Source organism: Miniopterus natalensis, chromosome 3 (genome assembly GCF_054644295.1).
Source record: "Miniopterus natalensis isolate mMinNat1 chromosome 3, mMinNat1.hap1, whole genome shotgun sequence".
NCBI classification, from domain to species: domain Eukaryota; kingdom Metazoa; phylum Chordata; class Mammalia; order Chiroptera; family Miniopteridae; genus Miniopterus; species Miniopterus natalensis.
The window spans coordinates 32,065,616-32,089,563 of NC_142083.1; the positions used below are offsets into that span (position 1 = coordinate 32,065,616).

The 23,948-nt window shown below is 36.9% G+C and overlaps 1 protein-coding gene across 1 annotated transcript in view; it reads right to left on the reverse strand.

Moving 5' to 3' along the window:
• Positions 1-37: 37 nt before the first annotated feature.
• The window catches only part of SREK1IP1 (SREK1 interacting protein 1), a 33,309-nt gene continuing 9,398 nt past the window's right edge, over positions 38-23,948 (reverse strand). Inside the window, exons 3-5 of the mRNA XM_016198760.2 lie at positions 18,814-18,957; positions 9,210-9,282; positions 38-6,397 (exon numbers count right to left, since the gene is read on the reverse strand). Coding sequence (XP_016054246.1) covers positions 6,208-6,397; positions 9,210-9,282; positions 18,814-18,957 — 407 coding nt within the window. The 3' untranslated portion in view covers positions 38-6,207. The remainder of the gene's footprint in view (positions 6,398-9,209; positions 9,283-18,813; positions 18,958-23,948) is intronic.

The window sequence follows — 23,948 nt, forward strand, 5'->3', positions numbered from 1 at the left end:
CAAAAATTCGCCACTCACAAAGCAAAACACAGCTGCATTTCTGATCATTCAATATTTTTATTAAACACCCACTAAGGTTTTGACAGATTTTCATGTACATAAGTTTACTTTTACTTGCTAATTAAAATGTTTGTACATTATACAAAAATTATAGTAATACTCCAGGCAAAATCAAAGAATTTATCAAAAACACAGACAAGCAAACCTATCTCAGTGAGGAACAATGAGAAATGTATGTCATATTACCAGCATTTCACAATTTTTGGTACTTAGAGGCAGTTACTTTTATAAGAGATGGTACCGATAAGTAGATGTTCTTAAGTCTTTTAGAAATCAACCCATGCCTTTTTAAGAGGATTTGCTGGGCGCACTAACAATGTGTTTATTGCCTTTACACAAGCTGACATTCAATAACAAAAGGAATTACAATTATAATCTGCATAATACATATATTTCCTGCATACCAAAGGAAGACCACAACAAAAACCCTTCACTGATAAAGTTCCTAAGGAATTTCTACAATGAAAGTTATAAAACAAATTCTCTGGTCCCACCTAAGGCTACTACAGTAATACCACTTAGACATCTAGAAATAAAACTAGTTTCTGCACATTATAACTGTCTTAATAAATTTTAAGTGTGATTTCTGTTCTAAGGACAGAGACCTGGTTTTATAATAGAATTCAATAGGAAAAGGGGATTCGTTTTAAGCTGGCTCTGCTGAACACATACACCTCTGTGTTGCATAAATTTCTAGAGCTGGAAGACTAGCCTTTTCAAGTGTGGTGAATACAGCTTCTCTGTTCTGATAGGGAGAAAAGGAGCGTCTTATTGCTCTCGGGCACACAAAGCTGAGGGATAGAAACTTTGATCATCAGGTGGTCAAAATTTCTACCAAGAACTGGGGATGTCTTCTAACGAGCACTGTCCAGTAGAAGCTTCTGAGAAGGTAGAATTGTTCTTTCTGTATGTGCACGGTCTGGTGGGGGGCCACTACACACAGTGTAGCTACGGGGCACTTAAAATGTGGCCAGAGCAACTGAATACATTATTTAAAATTTTTTTTAGTTAATTTAAATTTAAATAGCCACATGTGGCTATTCTGACATCCTAGTTCTAGATCATTACCACTGTTGTAACATCTACTGCCTGTTGCATTTTATGTTCCAAAAGAGCACAATTTTGTCAATGTCTAAATATTAAAATTGCTTAGAGTGCAATGGGAAGTTTGGAAGTTAAAACATTGCCATTATAAAAATGACATTTTTATGTGGTCACAAAAGGAAAGAATTTTCATTTCTTTTTGTGAAAACACATATATAATTTGTGGAACTTTTTTTTTAAAACATATCTTTATTGATGTCAAAGAGAGGAAAGGAGGGGGAGAGAGAGAGAAACATCAATGATGATAGAGTCACTGATCGGCTGCCTAGCCCGCAACCCGGGCATGTGCCGACTGGGAATCGAACCCTGATCGCCTGGATCCTAGGTCGATGCTCAACTGCTGAACCACGCCCAGCTGGGCTGTGGAACTTCTTGATCTTTCATCTGCCTTGATTAAAAAATATCCCAGAAAATCAGCTATCTTAATACACATATATTCATAATTGTATTACTAATTAGATGTTGCCTCAGGTGAAAATGTAGGTTTAGTTAAGGCACTGGTACAGTTCTACTTTTTCTGCTCAAAGGGGAAGATCACAGGCCATAAATGGCACAAGAAGTAGGAAACTTAGAGTTGGGGCCAGCAAAATGCTCATAGTCCTCAGACTCCTATCCTGTGGGACGGGCATGGGTTGGGCATGGCTGGATGCCTCATGGGTGTGCTCTGGGAGGTGCACCCCAATTCTCTGGCACTGCATATTTTTAGAGGAGTTGGGAGAAGACAAATGAGGTCAGAAGACCCTGGGCTTTGCAAGTGGGATGAGCGTCATGCTGGCATAAGAAACCTATTCTTGAATGCCAACTGCTCAAGACTGAATCCCAGCACTAGTATCGGGTGGAGTTCTTGAGGCACTTCCTGCTGAGCCAGGTCACCTGAGGGAGAGCCACGGGGCTCATCCAGTGAACCAACAGGCTGTCTGTCACTTTGGAGCAGTCGTGCTTCATAGACTGAGACAAAATAGTAAAAGCAAGAAGCCTTACAGACAACAGTGTGGTGAGAGCCAGAGGGAAAAGGGGCTGGGGATAGGTGGAGGTGGGCAAAGGGGGGATAACAGGGATGGAAAGAGGCTTCGCTTGGGGTGATGGGCACATGACGCAGCAGGCAGATGATGTGGAGTTGTTCTCTAGAAACCTGGAGTTCACAAAACATTGGTTTTGTGAACCAATGTCACCTCAATGAATTTTTTTTTTAAAAAAAAGCAAGAAGACTTATCAAATTACAGCACATTCTATACATTGAAAAATATATTTTAAATGATGTATTTGGATACTAGTATTTATGTAATAAATACTAACATAGTAACAGAATTTGTCCATAAAAAATAATCAAATAAAATTAAAAACAGCACATTTCAAAGTTTGTAAATATGTGTGCAATCTGGGGATAGGTCTGATAGAAGAATACAGTCGCTTTATGTGTTTTTAGGACAAGTCACTGAATCATTTTTGGTAATAATCAGATCTTAGAAAAGCAGGACTAGAAGAGTACAAATAATAGGACATAAAGATTCTAATTATTTCCTTTGTGGCCTTCTAATGAGAGCAAATTCATCTTTTAAAACTCGAGGAATTATGAAATAAATGAAACCAAACCCCAGTAAGTCATTTCTCTCCTTAAAATTCTGTCATGGTGTCTCACTGCCTGTGCATTGGGGTCCAAGCTCCCTAACATGGAACCTAAGACCCCCTCCTCCTGTTCCCGAGAACCCAGAATGGAGTCTCACACATGCCCCCAGCCTCTACTGTGGTCCTTGTTCATAGTACTCACTCTGTCAGGAGCTACCATCACTGCCACCCGCAGCCTTAGTCAAAACGCACTTCAGGCAGTACTTTCTCTAGGGAGCCTCTCCAGCTTCCCAGACCAGGCTATGTGTTCCTATAAACCCATGTTCCGGTCGATTACTGCACTTGTAGGATGAGTTCTGTTGTTTCTCCTACCAACTGAACAACAAATGTCTTCAGGGAAGCAAATGAGTCCTTTTAATCTCTGCATCCCTAGTACTTGGCAGAGTATTTGCCATGCTAGGCCCTCAGTAAGTGTTTGTTGTAGAAAAGCCACGATGGCATTTTTATGAACACTATTAATAACTCCTCAATCTATGTTAACTGAAGGTGACATAGGGTTCTATCATTTGACAGTGGCAAATATAGACACATACAGTCATTTTACTCCTTATTTACTGATGTTTTGGCCTCAGAGATCCAAAAGCAGGTACGTAGTAAGGGTGAAGCACTGGGGATCCCTCTGAGTGATTTTAGTCAACAGATGATCTGGAGAAAACAGGGAATTGTGTGGAGGGTGGGTCTATCATCCCAAAAGCAATAGCCTCAAAGTGTTCAGATAATGAGGTTACAGACACAGATCTAAACAAAAGTTCTGTCTGAATCTAGCAAAATGACAAACACTGGATGGTAAGGATGTGGACCGAATACCAATTATCTGCTTACAGAGAAGCTGGATGTGTTCAAAGTAGTATTAATATACTCAACCTTTATCATTGCAGACTACCTGCTTACCTGTAATAATTTCTAAAATGAATATCACTTGAATTTACTAAAATATCAATACTCATATATATTAAGGACTGGAAGGGATCTTAGAGGTAATTTGGTACAATATTTTATAGATGAAAAACAACAAAGCCCAGAGAAACTAAACGACTTTGGGGAAGGTTATGTAGGTTAGTTAGGAAGGCCAGGACTTTTTGAATTTTTACTATTAAATTGACTTTTCTGTCTGCTATATACTGCCTAAGAGGAAATTTCACTAATTTTTTCCTAAAATATATTGAGGTTTGCATCCAAGGCCAATAATAATATCACTTTAGAAGAACATTATTTTCATAAAAATAAATGTATTTTATTCAGAGATGTTTCATGAACCATTCTCATATGATAGAAAATTTACTTAAGAATAATTCCAAGATTGCTTCTGGGGGAAAATAATTACCAAGCATTAAAATCTTTTGATTTGCATACTGTATAGTTAATGAGGGCTGCATTCTATGTAACTCTTCTGAACCACTATTAATCATGTCACCATTCAGAAACAAATTTAATGAGCCAAGTTATAGTCTCTACAATTAACAGAATTATACTTACAAATATCTAAATTAACTCTGTTCACTAAAATTATCATATTTAACTATGCCACACACTCAATGGGATGAGGCTATCCTTTTGCATACAGCTTTTTCCAATCATAATTTTTTTACATATTTTTTCATTTTGATAGCCAAAGAACTATATTTTCAGAAAATACAGATTTCAAGAACATATAAAATACAGCAAAGGCAAAACAAGTCCTTAAAAAACCTAATAGCTCTGTGTTTCTTTCCAAACAATAGACTGAACTTAATTTAAACAAGATAATTTCTTTTTGTGGCTATGTGACTAAATTAGGCTATGGAAAAGCTATTGGTGTGAGAGCTTCCATGGCTATAATGCTATAGGACAGGGATGTGGGTGTCACATCCCTAGAAGGTGAGCATGGTAAGCATGTGTTAAGAGGAGTTACGGGGCTCCCCCAGGCTTACTGAGGTCATGCCAGGTAGGGGTGCTGGGTAAAGAAAGAATCAGTACACCTCTCCAGCCTTTGAGATTACGTGTACTTACCTGATTTCACCATAATGAATTCATTTGTAGCCATGTCTCTGGGTTACCAATTTGAAAATGTATAACTGCACCAGAGTGAGGTACCTGCAATCTTTGGTGCTGTGCATTGGTAATGGATTGACTTCTGATGCTGCTACAATAAAAGGTATTTAATTTATTGGGCATAAGGGATACTTGAATGTTAAGCAAAGTAACATTGATCATTAAGAAACACTTATATCTACTAATATTGTTTGAAAATGCTTACCCATATAAAATTTCCATTGTTATATAAAGACTTTCATGATGCAACTCCCTGGCTCTTAAATTTTAAAAAGTACAGAATAAAATTATTAATTCTAAATTTTTGTCACTGCTCCTGAGGTTTGTGACTGAAGTAAAAGAAAGAAACACCCCAAACTGGTCATTTATGAAACCATAAATTCAGTGTGAAACCTGCTTCAAAACTACAAATTATTTCAGACAAATAAATATATACGTTCACATTTATAAAAATTTTCCACATTACTCATAGAAACAAGCTTCATAAAATACATACTTAATACAATAAAAATCAGTTCTAGTGAAGAGTTAGCTGTTACCTCCTAAATAAAAAGCTCTGTGCTTGAGGTATCACTTTGAGACATGCCAATATGGCACATTTGTAAAACAGCCCGGGAGTCTATCCTAAAAATCCTGCCCAGCACATTATCTCTATGAGACTTACTAATAGGCTGAACTAGACCTGTGGTTTTAAACAGGAAGAGATATTTTCATAGTTACAAAAACAAGGAGGCAGGCACTAGAAATGCTATGCTGCATGTCATAACACAATGAAACGTTGTTATAAATATTTTCATTAGCCTCTTCCTGCTGATACCATTCATTTAAAAAAGTCCTAGTCAAGACCAATAAATCAGCTTTATATTCTATGACACCCAAAAAAGCCAGAGATTAAAAAACAACAGTGAAGAATATTACTGTCTTCATACATTATCACAGGATATAAAAACCTATGAGATTTATCAGTGTCAAGAGCAAAACAAAGCATATCCCCTACCTCACTGCATCACTGGAAGGTAGACACTTGATTCAGCAATATCATTAACTGCCAGGTGGAGTACCTGTGTGACTGTAGTAAAGCCATTTATAATCAACTTAGTCAAACAGACAGAGGCATGAATACCAAAAATGATGTGTTCTGTCTGTACAGATATCCATACTTAGATTAAGTAATAAGCTATTAAGTAATAAGACTGATTCAATACTTTATAATCACAGTACATTAAAAACATATTGCCAGAGGATAAGGGTCCCATATGTGAAAAAAATGTCCATATGAACAAGCCTGCGATTTATTGCAAAGCATAATTATATAGCAAATTCCAAGGAAGGTGAAATGATTTTCAAAACCTAAATTTTAAATGGAATGGCTTAAGCCAGTCTCAGCTACTTCTTGGAGGTCTCACAGACAGTAGGGCTGGGAGAATGCTTTTCCTTTTTTCTCTTCTTTTTTTCCTTTTTGTGATGTTTTCCCTTTTTTGACTTACTCTTCTTTTCTTTTTTCTTTTCTTTCTTCTGAGACTTTTGTTTCTTTGGTTTTGAAGTGTCCTCGTCAGCAGAACTGGATGAGTGAGACCTACGGGCGATAGTGAGCACTGACACCTGTGTCCAGCTGACAGCTACACTGAAACGGGGTTTGACCGGCCCTAACCCCTTGGAGCAAGCTGGGGTATAAACACAGAAGCTCACAATGCGCTGCAGATGGTTGTATTCTCTTAAAATACTGAATTTAGAATTTTTGCTATTGGTCACAGAAACTGACAAAACAAATGTCTCTATTCTGCTCAATTCTGATTATGTAGGTTTCATATAGTTACATATAATTTTATATAGTTACATAGTTATAGTTTTATATAGTTATATAAATTATAAATTCGGCAAGGATGATTATTTTTCTGATTTTCAGTTTTTCATCCTATCGTACCCTTCAAAATCTTATAGGGCAAACGAAGTTGCATTTATCAAGCCTTTTTGTGTACACAATTCACTGTGTATGCAATAACCTATTAGCATATTCCAGCAATTTTCAACCTTTTTCATCTCGTGGCACACAAACTAATTAGTAAAATTTTGCGGACCACCAAAAATATGTTATATTTTTGCCGATCTGACAAAAAAATGGGTATAATTCTAATTCATTTACACTGGGCGGGTATTGTTGTGTTGGTTGTTGTCATTTTTTATTTGACAATCTATGGGAAAAGAGGTCAGTGCCCCTGACTAAATAGTCAGGTGTGGCATGTTTTAAAAAACCTTGCAGCACACCGGTTAAAAATCGCTGGCATATTCTCTTAAAAGAGCAACAAAGAAATGTGATTATATAAAAAGGGTTATAATTATATACCTTAGTATAAGTGGATGAAAGCTGAAAATTAGCAAAATAAAAGCACTTTTGTTCATCCTGTTTTCCTCCCTTTATCTTACGATTTTCCATCACCAATGATCCTCCATGTTACCCTCGTCCAGCTCCACCCACCTCCACCCCCCTGAAGTCACCACACTGTTGTCCGTGTCCACGAGTTCTTTCTCTCTGCTTTTCTTTTTTGCTCAGTCCCTTCAGTGTTAATTCTTTTGATTTTTCAAGGAAAAGTGCTTGATCCCTCTAGAAGCTGAGCAATACAGATGAACACTTTCATTTCAAAATAATTTTCAATAGTTGTAAAAGATGCTTTTAAATGAATACTCCATATAAATGAATTAGGGTGATTTATCATTATACTTTGTTTTTCTAATATTACTGTAATACCAAATTGGGGAAAAACCTATAGAAGTCCTTCTTCTAATATTAAAAAAAAAAAGGAAAACAAAAACCAGAAAACCATCTCTTAAGGCCTTGTATGGAGTATGCAACAACCCACCCTTGCCCAAACCCCAAATCTGTATGACTAGACAGAAACGGAGTTAATTTAAAATCAAATAGGCATCTCAAGAGATAGTTGAGGGATCTTGACATTGGAAGTTAAAACTCAAACTAGAAAAACCTGACAGAGACTTAAAGAGGAGAAAAGGTAAACACGAGACTACGAGCTTGTGTCTCGAGACTGACGTGTGCACTCCGCCCGCCTTTCTTGCTCAGGGACCCGCTTCTGGCTCGGTGAGGCTGTGTCCTTTCTACTCCTTGTGGGCTCGGTGAGGCTGTGTCCTTTCTACTCCTTGTGGGCTCTGTGAGGCTGTACCCTTTCTACTCCTTGTGTGCTCTGTGAGGCTGTGTCCTTTCTACTCCTTGTGTGCTCTGTGAGGCTGTGTCCTTTCTACTCCTTGTGTGCTCTGTGAGGCTGTACCCTTTCTACTCCTTGTGGGCTCTGTGAGGCTGTACCCTTTCTACTCCTGGTGGGCTTGCTTAAGACTTCGGGCCACTTCCTGAGCCTACCTTCTCACGTGCTCTCTTACTCCCTCTTCCACTCTATTCTTCTCAACTCTTCTCTCTTTTCCTGTCTTAAAGACCCTGCTTGACCTCTGGATTCTGACCAGAGCTGCTGCTTTGGGTTTCTGGTTTTCTCTCTCTCTTACAGATGTCCCCCCATCTTGGTACAGCAACTCTATTAGGTGGTATCATCTCTGCTAAGTGTGCCTAGAAACGTTCACATAGTACCAGGCTCTGTCTGAGGTTTGTGAGGCCCAAGACAGACAGGCTTGAATAAATAATCTGTTACTATAAAACAAGTATATTAGAATTGGAAGAAAATAGTTAATCCAGTTTTTCCCAGGCAAATCACGTTGCTGTGGTAATGCCAATAACTCAACAATAGACTAGTCAGACTACACATTACTACCTTTCTATTAGTTTTTATAGTAAAGTTTATTATTTAACTCCTAGCACTTGAAAGTAAGCTATTCCAATTTATAAAATAGCTGAGATGTCAATTCTTTTGATCTATTTCTTTAACCAGTTAATTGTTAAAAGAGTTGATATAAAAATTCATAGGTGGCTGATGAAGGTTTTGAAAGACTTGAGGAATTTCCACCATGACAAGTGAGTACATAAATCCTATTAATAAATTAATTTTTTAGGCATGACAATATTTTGAAAATACAAATATTTAACCTCCAACTTCATACAAATGTGGACAAAATATATATGTGAAGAATTTAGACATATATTCCTTTAAAAGATTAGCTGATGTTCTAAAACGTAAAACTCTATCATATATAAAAGAAGGGGAGAGGTGTTACTTATTTATATCTTGATTTGTGCCAAGAAGAATATTTAGGTGGCTAAGTGCTGACTTTAGTTTTGATTCTTGAAATGAAAGACTTTTGTTATTTCACTGAAACAAATAAGCATTTAACTCCTATTAAGAAAAAAGTGTTTAATAAGCTGGAAAAAACTTATAATCCATCCTGGATTCACAGTCCTGCTTTTAAAAAAAATGATGTTAAATAAATACCTTTTCCTTTTTTTTTTCAACTTGATTTTCTCTTTGCTTTTTGCCTTTTTCTTCTCCTCTTCTTCATTTATTCCTGTGTGTGGAGGGGAAAGAATCAGTCACCATGTGTCCAAATTCTAATATAGTATGTACACATTTTTTGATTTTGGTTGTTGGTTGATGATTTTCACTGGTTAGGATATTGCACTTTTCTTGTAACATTTTCCCCTTTCTTAATTTGTTTTTAAATGGAAGTATAATTGCCATAACACTACATTAGTTTCAGGTGTACAGCATCCTGATTCAATATTTGAATGTATTGCCAAACAATCACAATAAATCTAGTTCACACCTGTCACCCATACCCAGTTACAAAAATAGTTTTCCTTTTGATGAAAATATCTACAATCTAATCCCTTATCAGCTTTCAAATGTACAATACAGTAATATTAAATAGTCAAGATGCTGTACATTACATCCCCATGACTTATTTATTTTACAAGTGCAAGTTTGTACTTTTTGACCCTTTTACCCAGTTTGCTCCCACCCCCAATCCTTCCTCTGGCAACCAATAATAATCTGTTCTCTGCATCTATGAGCTTAGCTTTTTGCTTTTCTTTCTTTATATCACACATACAAGTGAGATCATATGGTATTTGTATTTCTCTCTCTGGCTTATTTTGCTTAGCATAATGCTTTCAAGGTCCACTGATTATTTTTATTATGCTTTTTATAAGAATTTCAAATACTTCTAAGTATATTGAGTATAAAAACTCTAGTACTTTAATGTTAATTCCTACAGCAAATCAATTTTTGGTGGGCACCAATCTAGGCCTTAAAAAACAAAAACAATACAATCAAGTACAGTTTTTAAATTTTCTTTTTCTAACAAAACTGGGGTTGTGGGATCCTAGGATCAGGATCCTAGGACCATGGGACAATAACAACTGATTTAATATTTATGCCATTGGTATCCTAGAAGGAGAGAATACATACTGTTGAGAGAAGGTACTGGGACAGAAAAGGAGGTAAGGTTTCTACATTTTACTTACACTGGTAAAGTGACAATACCAGTAGACTGTGATAAATTATGTATATACAATACCTGGAGTAACCACTAAAACTGCTATGCAAAACACCACAGAAAATTTAAAAACATCATAGATATATTCAAAGACACTGTAGATAAATCAACATGGAATTCTTTCAGTGTTCAAGTAACACTCTAGTTATATCAAAGCACTATAGATGATTCTAAAAAAGGAGGCAGGAAAAATGAAACAAAAATGAAAAACAGAGAGAACAGGTAAAAAACAAATAAAATGATAATTAGCCCTAACATAAATAATTACATTAAATTTTAAAAAGGGTACCAATGAAAAGAAATTAGCAGAGTGAATTGAAAAATATGACCCATCTATATATCTCCAAGACGTTCACCTAAAATATAGGCACACTGATAGTAAAAGAATAGAAATTAATATGTCACACAAACATTATCAGGGAAAGCTAGAGTGGTTATATTAATAGCAGATAAAATAGACTCAGAACAAAGAAAATCACTAGTGAGAGAGACGGACATTATATAACAAAAGTTTCAACCCACCTACAAGCAATACTAAATGTGCATGCACCAAACAACAGAGCTGAAAAATACATGAAGCAAATCTGATAGACTTGAAAGGAGAAATGGACAAATCCACAGTGGTAGTTGGAGACTTCAATATCCCGTCTCAGTAACTGACAGAAACTATACATAAAGTCAAAGATACAGAAGAATTCAGCAACACCATCAATCAACAGAATCTAAACAACCTTTAAAAATACTCTACCTGACAAGAGTAAAATACATATCCCCCCCCCCCCCCCAATTGCCTATAGAACATAAACCAAGACAGAATATATCCTGGGCCATAAAACAAAGCTCACCAAACTCAAAAGAACTGAAATCACATAGAATATGTCTCTGTCCACAGTGGATTCAAATGAGAAATCAATAACAGAAAGATAACAGGAAAATCTCCAAATACTTGAAAACAAAACAACACAAATAATCCACTGGGCAAAGAGAAAGTATCAAGAAAAATAAGAAAATACACTGAACCAAATTAAATTTAAATATAACACATCAAAATCTGTGCACACCGGTAGTTCTGAGAGGGAAATTACTACTGCTAAATGCTTACTTACAAAAGAAAAGGAAAAAAGTTTCAAATTAATATTCTGTACTTTCATCTCAAGAACCTAGGGGGAAAAAGCTAAATCAACCCAAAGCCAGTAGAAGAAAATAATAAAGAACAAGAATTAATGAAATTGAAAATATAAAAAGACACAAATTACCAACATCAGGAATAAAACGGGGGATATCACTACAAACTCTATCGACATCAAAAGGATAAGTGAACACTATAAACAACTCTACAAACATAAATTTGACAACTTAGACAAAATAAACCCCTTTCTCAAAAACACAAATTGCCACAACTCATCTAATATGAAGTAGATAATTTCAATAACTTTTTAACTACTAAGGAAATTAAAACTGTAATTAAAAACTCCCAAAAAGAAAATCTCCAGGCCCAGACAACTTCACTGAAGAAGTCTACCAAACATTTATAAAAGAATTAACACCAACTTTACAGTCTTATCCAAAAAATAGAAAACCCTTAATATTTTAAGACACTAATGTTACTAATGCCAAAATCAGATTAAAATAGTACAAAATAAGAAAACTACAGACCAACATCTCCCATGAATATAAATACAAAAATTCTTAACAATATTAGCAAATAAAATTCATATAAATATAGATCTTCTTGTAGCATGGCTAGAATCTCCACCACAGTGTTGACTAGAAGTGGGAGTGATATCTTTGCTTTGTTCCTTACATTATGGAAACATTCTGTCCCTTATCATTAAATATGATGTAATCTTTCAGGTGTTTTTTTCATAGAGATCCTTTATTAGGTTGATGACATTCCCTAGTTTGCTAAGAATTTTCATCAGAAATGGACAATGGACTTACTCACATAATTTCTGAAAACAGTATAATTATCATATAGGTGTCTTTTTTTAGTCTGTTAAAAATGGCAAATTACATTGACTGACTTTATGTGAAACTAAATCTCTTATTCCTGGGATACACTATACTTGGTTGTAACATATCATTTTTACATATTGTTGGATTCGATTTGCTAAAATCCTTTTAATTGCTTAAAATTCTCTGTGCATTTATGGGAATCTACTTTTCTTGCCGTGCCTTTATCTGGTTTTGTTATCAGGGTAATGATGACCTTAAAAATTGAGTTGGAAAGTATTCCCTTCTCTTTAATTTTTAAAAGATTTTATGTAGAAATGGTATTATTTCTTCTTTAAATGTTTGGCAAAATTCATGAAAGCCAATAGGCTATGGAGATTCCTTTGCTGAAAGTTTTAAAATTGAACATTTAACTTCTTTAATTAATGCAGGCGACTCAGTCTATTTCTTTTTGAAACTTTTGGTACTTTGTATCTTTCACATATCCATTTTACCTAAGTTGTTTAATTTACTTATTAAAATTCTCTTATTTTAGTATCTGTATAATTTGTAGTATTGTCTTTTCTTTAATTTCTGATATTGGTAATTTATGACTTTTTTAAAACCTGATTTCTTTGGATAACAATTTTTCAATTTTATAGATCTTTTTAAAGAACCAGCTTTGGTTTCACTGATTTTCTCTATTGTTTTTCTATTTTCCATTTCCTTTTTTTCATCTGTATTATTTCCTTTCTTCTGTCTGTTTTATTCTTCTTTTTCTTGTGTGTTTCAGTAGGAGCTGAAAGTCATAACTTTGAGACTTTTCTTCTTTTCTAATCTAGGCATTTAGTGCTGTAAATTTGCCTCTAAGTACAGCTTTAGGGGTATCCCATAAATGTTATGTTGTGTTCATATTTTCATTCATTTCAAAAAATATATATATTTTTAAAATATATCTTTATTGATTTCAGAGGGAGGAAAGGAGAGGGAGAGAGAGAGACAGAAACGTCAATGATGAGAGTCACTGATCGAGCCTGCAACCCGGGCATGTGCCCTGACCGGGAATTGAACCCCGATGGCCTGGATCCTAGGTCGACGCTCAACCACTGAGCCACGCCCAGCCGGGCTCAAAATATTTTTTTTTAATTCCCTTTTGCTTTTTTGTTCTTTGACCCATGGGTTATTTAGAAGTATGTTAAATTACAAATATTTGGAAAATTTCCAGGAAGCTATTTGTTATTGATTTCTAATTTCATTTTCTTGTGGATAGAGAGCATGCTTTGAATAACTGGAATCCTTTAAAATTTATGGAGACTTGATTTATAGCATAGAATAAGGTCCACCTTGGTAGATGTTCTGCATGCACTTGAAAAAAAAGTATATCCTACTGTTGTTTGGTAAGGTGTTCTATAAATGTTAAATAGGTGAAACTGGTTGACAATGTTATTCAAATCTTCTATATATTTTCCGATTTAATGTCTACTTGGTTCCATCAATTATTGAGAAAGGTGTGTTGAAATCTCCAACTATAATTGTGGATTTGTGTATCCACAAACATTTTCCCTGGTAGTTCTATTAGAGTCTTGCTTCATATATTTAAAATTTTGTTATTAGGTACATCAACAGTATTTTTATGTCCTCTTGATTAACTGACCCTTTTATTATTATGAAAAATACTCTCTTTACCCATAGTAATACTTTGTTTTGAAATCTACTTGATCTGACATTAAAATAGTCACTTTAGCTGTATCTTGAGTAGCTGTCTTTTTTTTTTATAGCTGCAATAAGTTCAGAATTACTAATTGTAAACATGTTCTTCCCCCCTTCCCCCGAAAAAGGTTGAAAAACTAAGAAAACAGAACGGTAGCTATGGGAATAATTACCACGGTCATTTAGGATGATGAATAAGGAGTCTGCTGACTAGATTATATAGAGAAATTAGTTCTAATAGAAACAAAACAATCCTAGAATTCAAGAAATACTTCTGCCGAGCCATCTACCCTTAGGAACAAGCAGTACAGCCAATAGGATATGAGAATCCAAGCACTGAAGACAAAAGTTTATTTTAGAGAGTTCAGTGTTTCTACGCTACCACCCTTAAAGTGATTGCACTGCTATTGACTGAAGTTCTTTCTGAGACAGGATGTCGAAATGTACACAGGCACAGCAGGGAAAAGAATTTGAGTTTTTGCACAATAATAATTTCTTGTAAAATGATAGAACCAACCTTTGGAAGACAAACCAGAAGGCAAGAAGGTCCTGTGTACTTCAGCGCTTAAATTTTGTAACAATCAGCAACAGTGGTGTCTTTATGTTAGGACGCAGTGTGCTTACACAGAGATTCGGGATAGAATGGAGGATACGTCTCAGCCACTAGCTCTTTGTTTGCATATCTGTCACCAGGTTTGTAGCTGCTCCAGCTACTTTTAAACAGCTGAGTAGGCAGCTCCAAACCCAGACCCATTAATCTAAATTTCCCATTCCCTCTTGTAACCTCCGACTACTTAGCAACTATCTTTTATAGCTGTCTTATAAAAAGTACTTTATGAGCCAAATATTTACTCCAATTATTGTGTGAATTCATTTAAGCCCTATCTTTATAATGCTTGAAGCCACCATTGTAAGTTATTCATTTGAGTCTGACTCCAGCAGTTACTGAAGGAAAGGAGAGCCAATTACGGTAATATGCAAATCCCTGATTTTGGCATTTTGTCCTATGGAATTTTCAGTGTCAACCATTTTTAAATAAGATCAAGTATAAATTTAACATAAAACTCTTTTAAACACGCAAAACAAAGTGAACAAGCAAAAAAACAAACTAGGCCAAAAAAATTGTCAAAATACATTTCTTTTCTGGGCTAAATGAAAAAATACTGTAAAGTATTAAGGGATGAAAAACAAGGGGAGGACTACAGGTATTTCCTAATACCAGGCGAATGGCTGATTAACATTAAGTAACACTCGGTTAAACAGAGTATGGAAAAACCCATACTCTTGAATTTCTTGGGTCCTTTGTAAATACTGAAATTCTTTTACCTTGACTTTATGCACACTGTAACATAAATAGGTCTTTAGATACTTGCTACTACCATGTACAATTCCAAGGTTTCCTCAGGAAGTTCGAAACACAGTATAAAATATTAACAAGCTTCCTGAAGAACTGCAGTGCCACTAGACAGCAAGCATGTTCACACGCGCATGCGCTCGCACACACACAATGAGTCAGTAAGAACTTATGATCCTTGCTGTGCATTGATTGATTGATCTTTTCCTATTTGTAGCCCCAGTGACATAATTTCCTAAGGAGGCACAGGTCCCAGGTTGCTAGAGCATAATAAGGCAACAAAGCTTGTTCCCATCCATGTCAAGTCCTGCTCTCACATTCTCTAAGCATCAAAAATTGATATATGTCACTTAGACTTTTGTTTGTTTTAAATGAAAGATATTAAATCTTTGAAATATTTAAATGAAAGATATTAAGATATTAAATGCATTCAAAAATATGCACTATAATAGAAGCAAATACACACACACACACACACACACACACACACACGAGGCAAAATAGAAAACACAACATACACAAAATAAGTTTTGAGTCTTGTTTTTTTTTGGTGACATTTCTCTCTCTTCCCTTTCATGACTATTTCATAATAGCAGAACAACTATTTACATAAATACACTAAGAATTCTTTGCTTTCTCCTGCCTCACTATTTTTATTCTGTCATTAAAACAAACAAGATAGTTGGTACAAGAGCTCTCTACCTCCAAGGACCAAAGGAAGGATTCAAGGAACCCTCAGGACTGCCTGAAGGATGCGGGAGGAGAACTCACTTCACGAGTGGGTGTTTTACCGACACGCTTTAGAGATCTGAGCCACATCAGAGAGCCATCAATGGACTAAGAACCACAACCTGCACACTCTCTTCTTCCGCGTACTTAGGAACCAACCTACTGTTGATTGGGTAGGGGTGGGTCACCGGGCTTGCATTAGGTGACCATGAAATAAATATGGGTCCCTTTTATAACACTTTATTGTTGGATCTGCATGACATACAGAATGAGCACTGTTCTGGGCAGGAGTCATGAGGCTTGGAAACGAGTTCTGAGCCTTCAGGTGACCATGTGTAAGCACCTCTTTTTAAAAAGCAGCAAAGCTAGATGGAGTTCGTCATCCTCAGTGTGAGGTTAGAGGAAAGCCGATTCTACTAAAGAAGGTCTACCAACTACTCCTTATCCTGGAGACTGTAAATGAATCTCCTCCCCCTCTCCCAGGGTGGATCAGTCCCATGTCTTCGGATTGAACAATGGCCTCTAGAGTGAACCACCCCACTACTCATGGTGGGAGTGTTCTTTATCCTTCCAGACTATGGGATGAGGGGGAAAAGGTCAAGAACCAAGGGACTGGGTGATCTTTAAGGCTGGAGGGCAGCATGTTATAACGAAAACAGCACAGGACCAGTAGCCAAGAAACCTGGATTGAGGTGCTGGCTTTACTGAGACCAGTTAGTGGTTTGAGGAAGTTACTTGTCCCCATTTTCTTTTTCTACACAACTAGGTGTTTAAGCTACCCATTCCCTAAGATCCTTCCTAATTCTAAAATTTTGTGCATTTTTTAAAAAACAGGGCAGTGCAGATGGATGGGGTAGAAACTGTCCTTGTGGAATGGATGAGCCTAGGCTTTCTCTCCGAGCAACTTGTTCTGCTCCTACGTGGTTTGGCTGCTCGCCATGCATGGGATCTCTCTGAACCAGCACCCAGGCATTCTCTCCTTCTCTCGCCTATTTCCTGCAGTCCATGTCTTCCCTTCTGGGTAGACTCCCTTACTCTGGCAGAAAACCCCTGGAATAAGGAGATGTGAGAGGTAAATTTTTTGGAGACTCTGAATGCCTGACAATGCCTTTATTCTACTTTTACACTTGGTTGATAATTTGGTTGAGTGTATCATTCTAATTTGGATAGAATTTTCCTTCAAAAATATGAAAGCATTATCCACATCTTCTGGCTTACAAGTATTGCTTTAGAGAAGTGCAGAGCCATTCTGACTCCTGATGCTTTGCCTATGACCTGTTTTAGCCTTGGATCCGGAAAGTCTGAATGACACTCTCCTTGTTTCCTGTGATATGAAGTTTCATAAATGGTGTGCCTCTGTGTGAGTCTATTTTTAACACCATGCTTGGTACTTATTGAATCTTTCTGTCTGGAAGCTAATGTCCTTCATTCTTGGAAATAGTTTCTGTTTTCTCTTTCTGGGACTCGTCTGAATGAAGTATATACTCGTATGCAGTGTCACTCTTGTCTGCCCCCTCTGGGATGCTCTCCCCTTTCTGCCTTCTCACTTGTCTCAGTACCCTGCATCTGATCTCTTCACTTACTTTCACTGGATATAATATGGAAAGCTTACAAAAATTTAAAGTGTTTATTGTTATCTGTTTATCTAAAATGAGTTTAACTTTTTGTATTTCTCTCATTCCATGCCCAAACCCATATTCAAATAAATTGCATTTGCTTTTGTGTGACACCTACCATAGAGCATCTTGTAGTTTACAAAGTATTCTCATATACAGCATCACATTTTATTCCTAAAAACTCCATTGCAAGGCCAGGCCATTTTATACACAAGTTGGGAAAGAAATGGTTAAACAGTAAGTCTGTAATATCTCTTCTCTTTGATGGGAGAGGGGGCAGGAAAGAAATTTCTTTGTACACATGCTAATTACAGACTTCCAGGAAAAAAATGGATGGTACTGGCTAGCTAGAAAACACTTTTTGGGAGGGGGAAGATGGGAGTGACTTAATAACAGAAATATATTTTCTCACAGTTCTGAAAGCTAGAAGTCCATGATCAAGCTGTTGGCAAGAGAATAATTTACAGACTGTTTATGGCAGGATGTACTTGGTTTGTCTAAGATTGCTTATGGTTAATAATGCTGGAATCTATGGATGTATGGGGCAAGGCTCCCTGGAAAATGCCCCTATCTGGGCATAAAATAGAGATGCTTCATGATTAAAATGACTTTCTTCTGTGTAAGTACTATAGAAACGTCTTATGTTAATCCCACTAGAGTGGGCTCTGAAGTAGAAAGAAAATGCCCGGGGGCTGTGGTGGCCTCCCCAGAGCTCGCGCTGCTTTGCCTACGCCTCACGGTCATTTCTGTGCCTGTGCTCTTAGCAAAGGTCGATGCTAGCTAAGACCTCTGATTTGATTCAGTGCCATCTGCAACCCAATCTTGTGTTTTCCACATGGAAAGGGAGGTTCAGAGTGGTTAAGTGACTTACTGAAAAGTCACATGCTAAAAAATGGCCAAATGGGGCCAGAAACCAAGTCTTAAATCAGACTCTTCGTCCCATGTGACGCGAGCTAGGGTGACGGAGAAACAAAACCTGGGTTCTGGGATCAAAAGCAGACTTGCCTCCTGGTTCTGAAACTGATCAGCCGTTAGATTTTGGGCGGATTCCTTACTGCGTTCCAAGCCCGTCTCCTTACCTGTGCAGTACCTCTCACATAAGACATCTTCACGATAAATGCAACAGAACAAGAGGGAAGCGCCACACAGGAGCAGCACATCTACAAGCACTTGTGAAGGACGGAGAGGGGTGCCGCTTACTCTTTTCTTGCAGCGCCTGCCACTGGTTCAGCTCCTCATTCTCTTCGTCGCTCTCTTCACTGCTGGTGCTGCTGACGTCCAAGACTATGTCCCTCTTGGGGTCTACGCGCAGGAAATTGCGGCATTCGAACGTCAGGTGGCCAGCTAAGTGGAACGAAACACGTGAAGGACAAAATGGTAGACAAGGTACATATTTTTTGTTTTGTTGCTTCGTGGTAAGCAATGAGTTACAATTTTAATAATATAATGTTTAGTTTTAATTTTTACTCAGAGGTGGTATTTTGCTTTCCCTGAAAGCAAGGCTCAGAGAGAGAACTTTTCCTTTCTTCATCAGGGCTTCTAATTTAATAAGCACGTTTTCTGGGTGCTGAATCGCTGTATTTTCCCTTTCTATACACTAAAGGAAATATTCTCATACTTAGGAGTTTATATTTAATCCCCTTCTCACATCTTTTTCTTTTAGCTTTACTATTACACTCATGCAATTACATAGCTTTCATATAATTAACAGTACCATAATAACATAAAGAATGTGCTCTTCGAAAAACACCTAAAAATTTAATTCTGACATCATTCACCTCCTAAAGATTCTTTCTATAAGAAAACTACAGCAGTTGCTTACTTATAGCATGATGTGATTTTTAAAAAAAACAAATATTACAAACAGCAGCAAAGTACAGGGAATATAACCACTACCCAAGTGCCAACCGCCCCCGTTGGCATTTTGTCCCATTCACCCGCGGGTTTGGGACGGGAAAGGCCTGCGCGCACCCAGAGCCGGAGAGCTTGCCCCATCCTTGGGAACCCGGCTTAACTCCGTTCCATTCTTTGTGTCTGCAGTAGGTGGGAGACTGAGGTTGGTGTCCATCTTTACCAAATAGCATACTGTATTATTATTTTTTAAATCATAAACTCAAGCTCTGGCCAGTGTGGTTCAGTTGGCTGGAGCGTCCCCCATGCTCCAGAAGGTCCAGGTTGGGTTCTGGTCAGGACACATATCTGGGTTGTGGGTTCAGTCCCCAAGTGGGGGCATACAGGAGGCAGCCAATCAATGTGTCTCTCTCACATCGATATTTCTCTCTCCCTTCCTCCCTCTCTAAAATAAAATTTAAAAATGACATCTTTCAAAAATAATAAAACACAAACTCAGTTATATTTACCTATCATTCTGCAACTTGTTTCTGCCACTTACATTATATTTTGTGCTGTATCTATGTTAACATAAGTAGATGTAATTATCTCATTTTACCTGATGAATAATGTTCCATTGTATAAAAAAACAATACTTATTTATCCTTTCTGCTACTGATGGGATGTCAGGTTGCTTCCAGGCTTGTGCTATTATAAATATGCTGAAGTGAGGAGCTGTTCTTGTCTCTGTGCACACAGAGCAGTTTCTCCAAAGCAGCAGCTTTCAAATTTTGTTGACTATGACGGGATGATGGTAAAAAATAACAATGCAACCAAGTATACTCACATACACATGCATATGCAGATAGACACTAAGAGACAAAAATCCAGTTACATGAAGAGTGACTATATTTGATATTCAAAAACACCAGTGCTGACGGTGACCACATTGATTTCACAACCCACAAACGATTCACCACAGCTCTGTGCTAGGGTTTATTTCTAGTTTGCTCTTACTTATACAAGAGCATCTCCCATTAGCATCCCAATAGGGCAGGGCCCTGGGCCTTGTTTTTAACCCCCTGCACCCTGCCATCTGAGGAAAATAGATGTTCAAGAACCCTGGGTTCAGCAAATAACCTCAAGACTTACCTCTTAGTTTCCGCTTTCCTTTGGTTGCTGCCCCGAGTGTCCTTGAGTTTCTTCCTAGCATACTAATATATCTAAAACATGTACTGAAGGTTTTAGTTGTTTCCAGGAAGGTCCAATCTGCCATACTGCTGGAAACAAGGTTCTTCTGGTGTGATTTCCTACCAAGTGATCACTCGGAAGTGTTCTCTTTAGCTTCCAGCACAGGGAGTTTTCAGACTATGCTTTTGTTGATTTCCAAATTTATTGCACTATCAGAGAATGATATCACCGTCTACATATAGTACATTTAGGAGGAGATTTGATATGTTTTTTAAAAGAACATACATCACTATTTGTTGAATAGGGTTCTATGTCTGTTTTGTTGTTCAAATCTTCTCCATCTTATTTTTTTGTCTAATAACTTAGGACAGTGACATGTTTAAGCACCTCTATCATAGCTTTGTTCATTTCTTCTTGTGATAGTTTTTGCTACATGTATTTTGAGATTAGTAAGCACGTTTAAGATCATTATGAGTTTATCTTCATGGTGGATTGTTCTTGACTCTCTCTCTATCCCTAGAATTGTTCTTGCCTCAAAAGTCTGAAATTAAAATTGCTCCACTTGTGTTTTTTGGTTGTTATTAGTTGAATCATACGATGTTACAATTTTTATGAGTAAACAAGCTGAATATCAACAATATTCAACCTAATATCTGTTCTTTTTCCCTATCCCTTCATTTTGAAATTTTCTATGTAGCTTTTAGTTTTCTATGTAGTTTTATTAATAATGACCTGTAAATGGACTTAAGTTTCTTAATGTAATGTGCTACCAGACCAGTTTTTAATGTTACTTTCTTAGCTTGGAAAAATGGTTTCTGCCTCACTGGCAGTACCCTCATAAATGGGATTAATGCCATATGAAAGAGACTCCAAAGAGGTTGCTAGCCCTTTCTCCCACATGAGGATGAAACAAAAGTCTGTGACCTGGAGAGGGCCCTCCCCTGACAGTGCTGGCACCCTGATCTGGGACTCGCAGCCCCTGGATCTGTGAGCAATACACCTCTGCTGCTGGTAAGCCGCCCAGCCTGCAGTATTCTGTAAAGCAGCCCACATGAACTAAGGCAGTTCCTACTTCTCTCGTGTCAATTTCTGGGAAACAGACACCTCACAGGCCCTTCCACGCTTCCTATTCCTCGCTACCAGGCTGGAATCTACACAGTCTGCTTCATGACCCACAGCTCTACTCAAACTAGTCTTGCTAAGACAGGCAAGCATCCTACCTGGCAAATCCAATGAGCATTTCTCAGTCCATTTCTTACAAATCTTATCTGACAGTGCCCCTTTGCTCCTCCGGCGGATGTGAGGCTGCCCTCTCCTCTCCGCCTGGCCTCGGACCCTCCTGGTCGCTTCTCCTCAGCTCACGCCTATACATTTTACTCCATGTGTTGATACTGAACTCCACCAAGAGTCGGTTATTGACTGTTCCAAAATTTGCTTCTATAACATCATGCAGGCCAAAAATTGTAGGTGTGGAAAAAATAATGAGTGGTTATTTCTATGAAACAAAGCTGTACTTTTGGAGAGCCTTGATTTAGATGAATTTGAAACTGCTTTGAAAAGGCAGTTTTCAAAATAGGCATTGGCAAGGGGATTGTAAAAGATGGGGGGAGGGGGATCTAAAACAATGAAAAAAATGTTCCTGTTTCTCAAAGGGGATGCCATTGGTATTTGGAGCCAGACGATTCTTCATTGTCCAGGAATATCCTACACATTGCAGGAAATTTATAATCTCTGGACCCTACATACTAAATGCCATACTGATCCCCACCCCTATAGGTAACTAAAAAAAACACTCCAGAGATTTCTAGAAGGTTGTATCACCTCCCAGTTGAGAACTAATGATAGAAGAATTTTGCACTCAGATTTCTTTACAACTATCTTAACTGCTTTTCTATCTTTGAAGAAACAAGCTATAAAAGTGGAAAATGCATTTCAGATATGATTTGCAGTCAAAAGACTGTAACATCATAGGCAAAGACAAGGTTGTGACTATTTCAGTAGATTAGGATTTTAAGTTAAATACAATATTAAGGGTATTTAGGTATGTTTTTATTTCCTGCTTCTGTGATCAGATGCTCAACTAGAGTCTACTGTACTGAACTTTTATATTCTGAGAACTATCATAATTATTTGACACATGTATTCATGAACAAAGGCTTAGTGTGTCCTTGTAGCTTTTTAATATTCAGAAGTTGCCAACTTCAAAAGAAAATCAAATAAAACTCATTATAGGTATAACTATTCTTCTAATTTTGCTGAGGAAACTGCCACGAAAAAGTGAGACCCATGCTATTTAGTAGCACACTCATTCTTAACTTGAAACTTTATAACCACTATTGAAACACACTGACAAAATATTTTTTCCTTTAATTTTCATTTATGATTTTAGAGGGAAGAAGGGGAGAGAGGAAGGGGGGAGGAAGAGAGAGAAATATCAATTTGTCATTCCACCTATTTATGCATTCATTGGTTGCTTCTTGTATGTGCCCTGACTGGGGTCAAACCTGCAACCGTGGCATATCAGGATGATACCAACCAACTGAACTACCGGGCCAGGGCTGACAAAATATTTTTCAATCAAGTATTAACATCTTAAAAATTGTATAATCAAAATACTATTTCCACAATAACGGAAAATACTCTTTGGTAACTGACTGATGAATATCCACATTTTTAGGTGTTAAAAACATTCAAAGGATCTTGTTGACCTTTCTCTTACCTCTATTAGCAATACAAAGGTTCTGCCTCCAAATAACAAATAATTTAAAAAATTTAGTTTCTACCAGAAAGACCTGTAAACGAAGAAAACCCTCACCTCTAAAGGTGTAAGATGTAAGTTTAACCCAGAAGGGAAATATTACTAAATTTTTCCACAGAAAACAAATTAGAAGTTATTTAGTAACTTCATCACTAAAATCAATGATTGAATAATCGAACAGAAGGAACTCAACTTGGAAGGCCGTCAACACTACTTCCTTACTTGGCTTCTCTAAAATAAAATTCTAATTACTACAGGTGCTTCTATTAATGTCTAAAATAAAATAGCAATGAGGAGGCTAGATCAACAAATATTTAAAAAAATATATTTTAATTGCTTTCTTACAAGTCTTAAAAGAAGTTCAAGTAGATAAACTGGTATTAACAGACAGCCTTGGAAATCTATTCTGGATTTGAAGTAAATACAGAATTTATATGTAATATAGTCAGTTCTTAGGTCTTGAATAAAGAAATGAGACACTGAAATTAGCAAGGATTTTAAGAAAATAAAACAGAAATAAATATAAACAAGTTTAAACAATGGAAAAGATTTCATT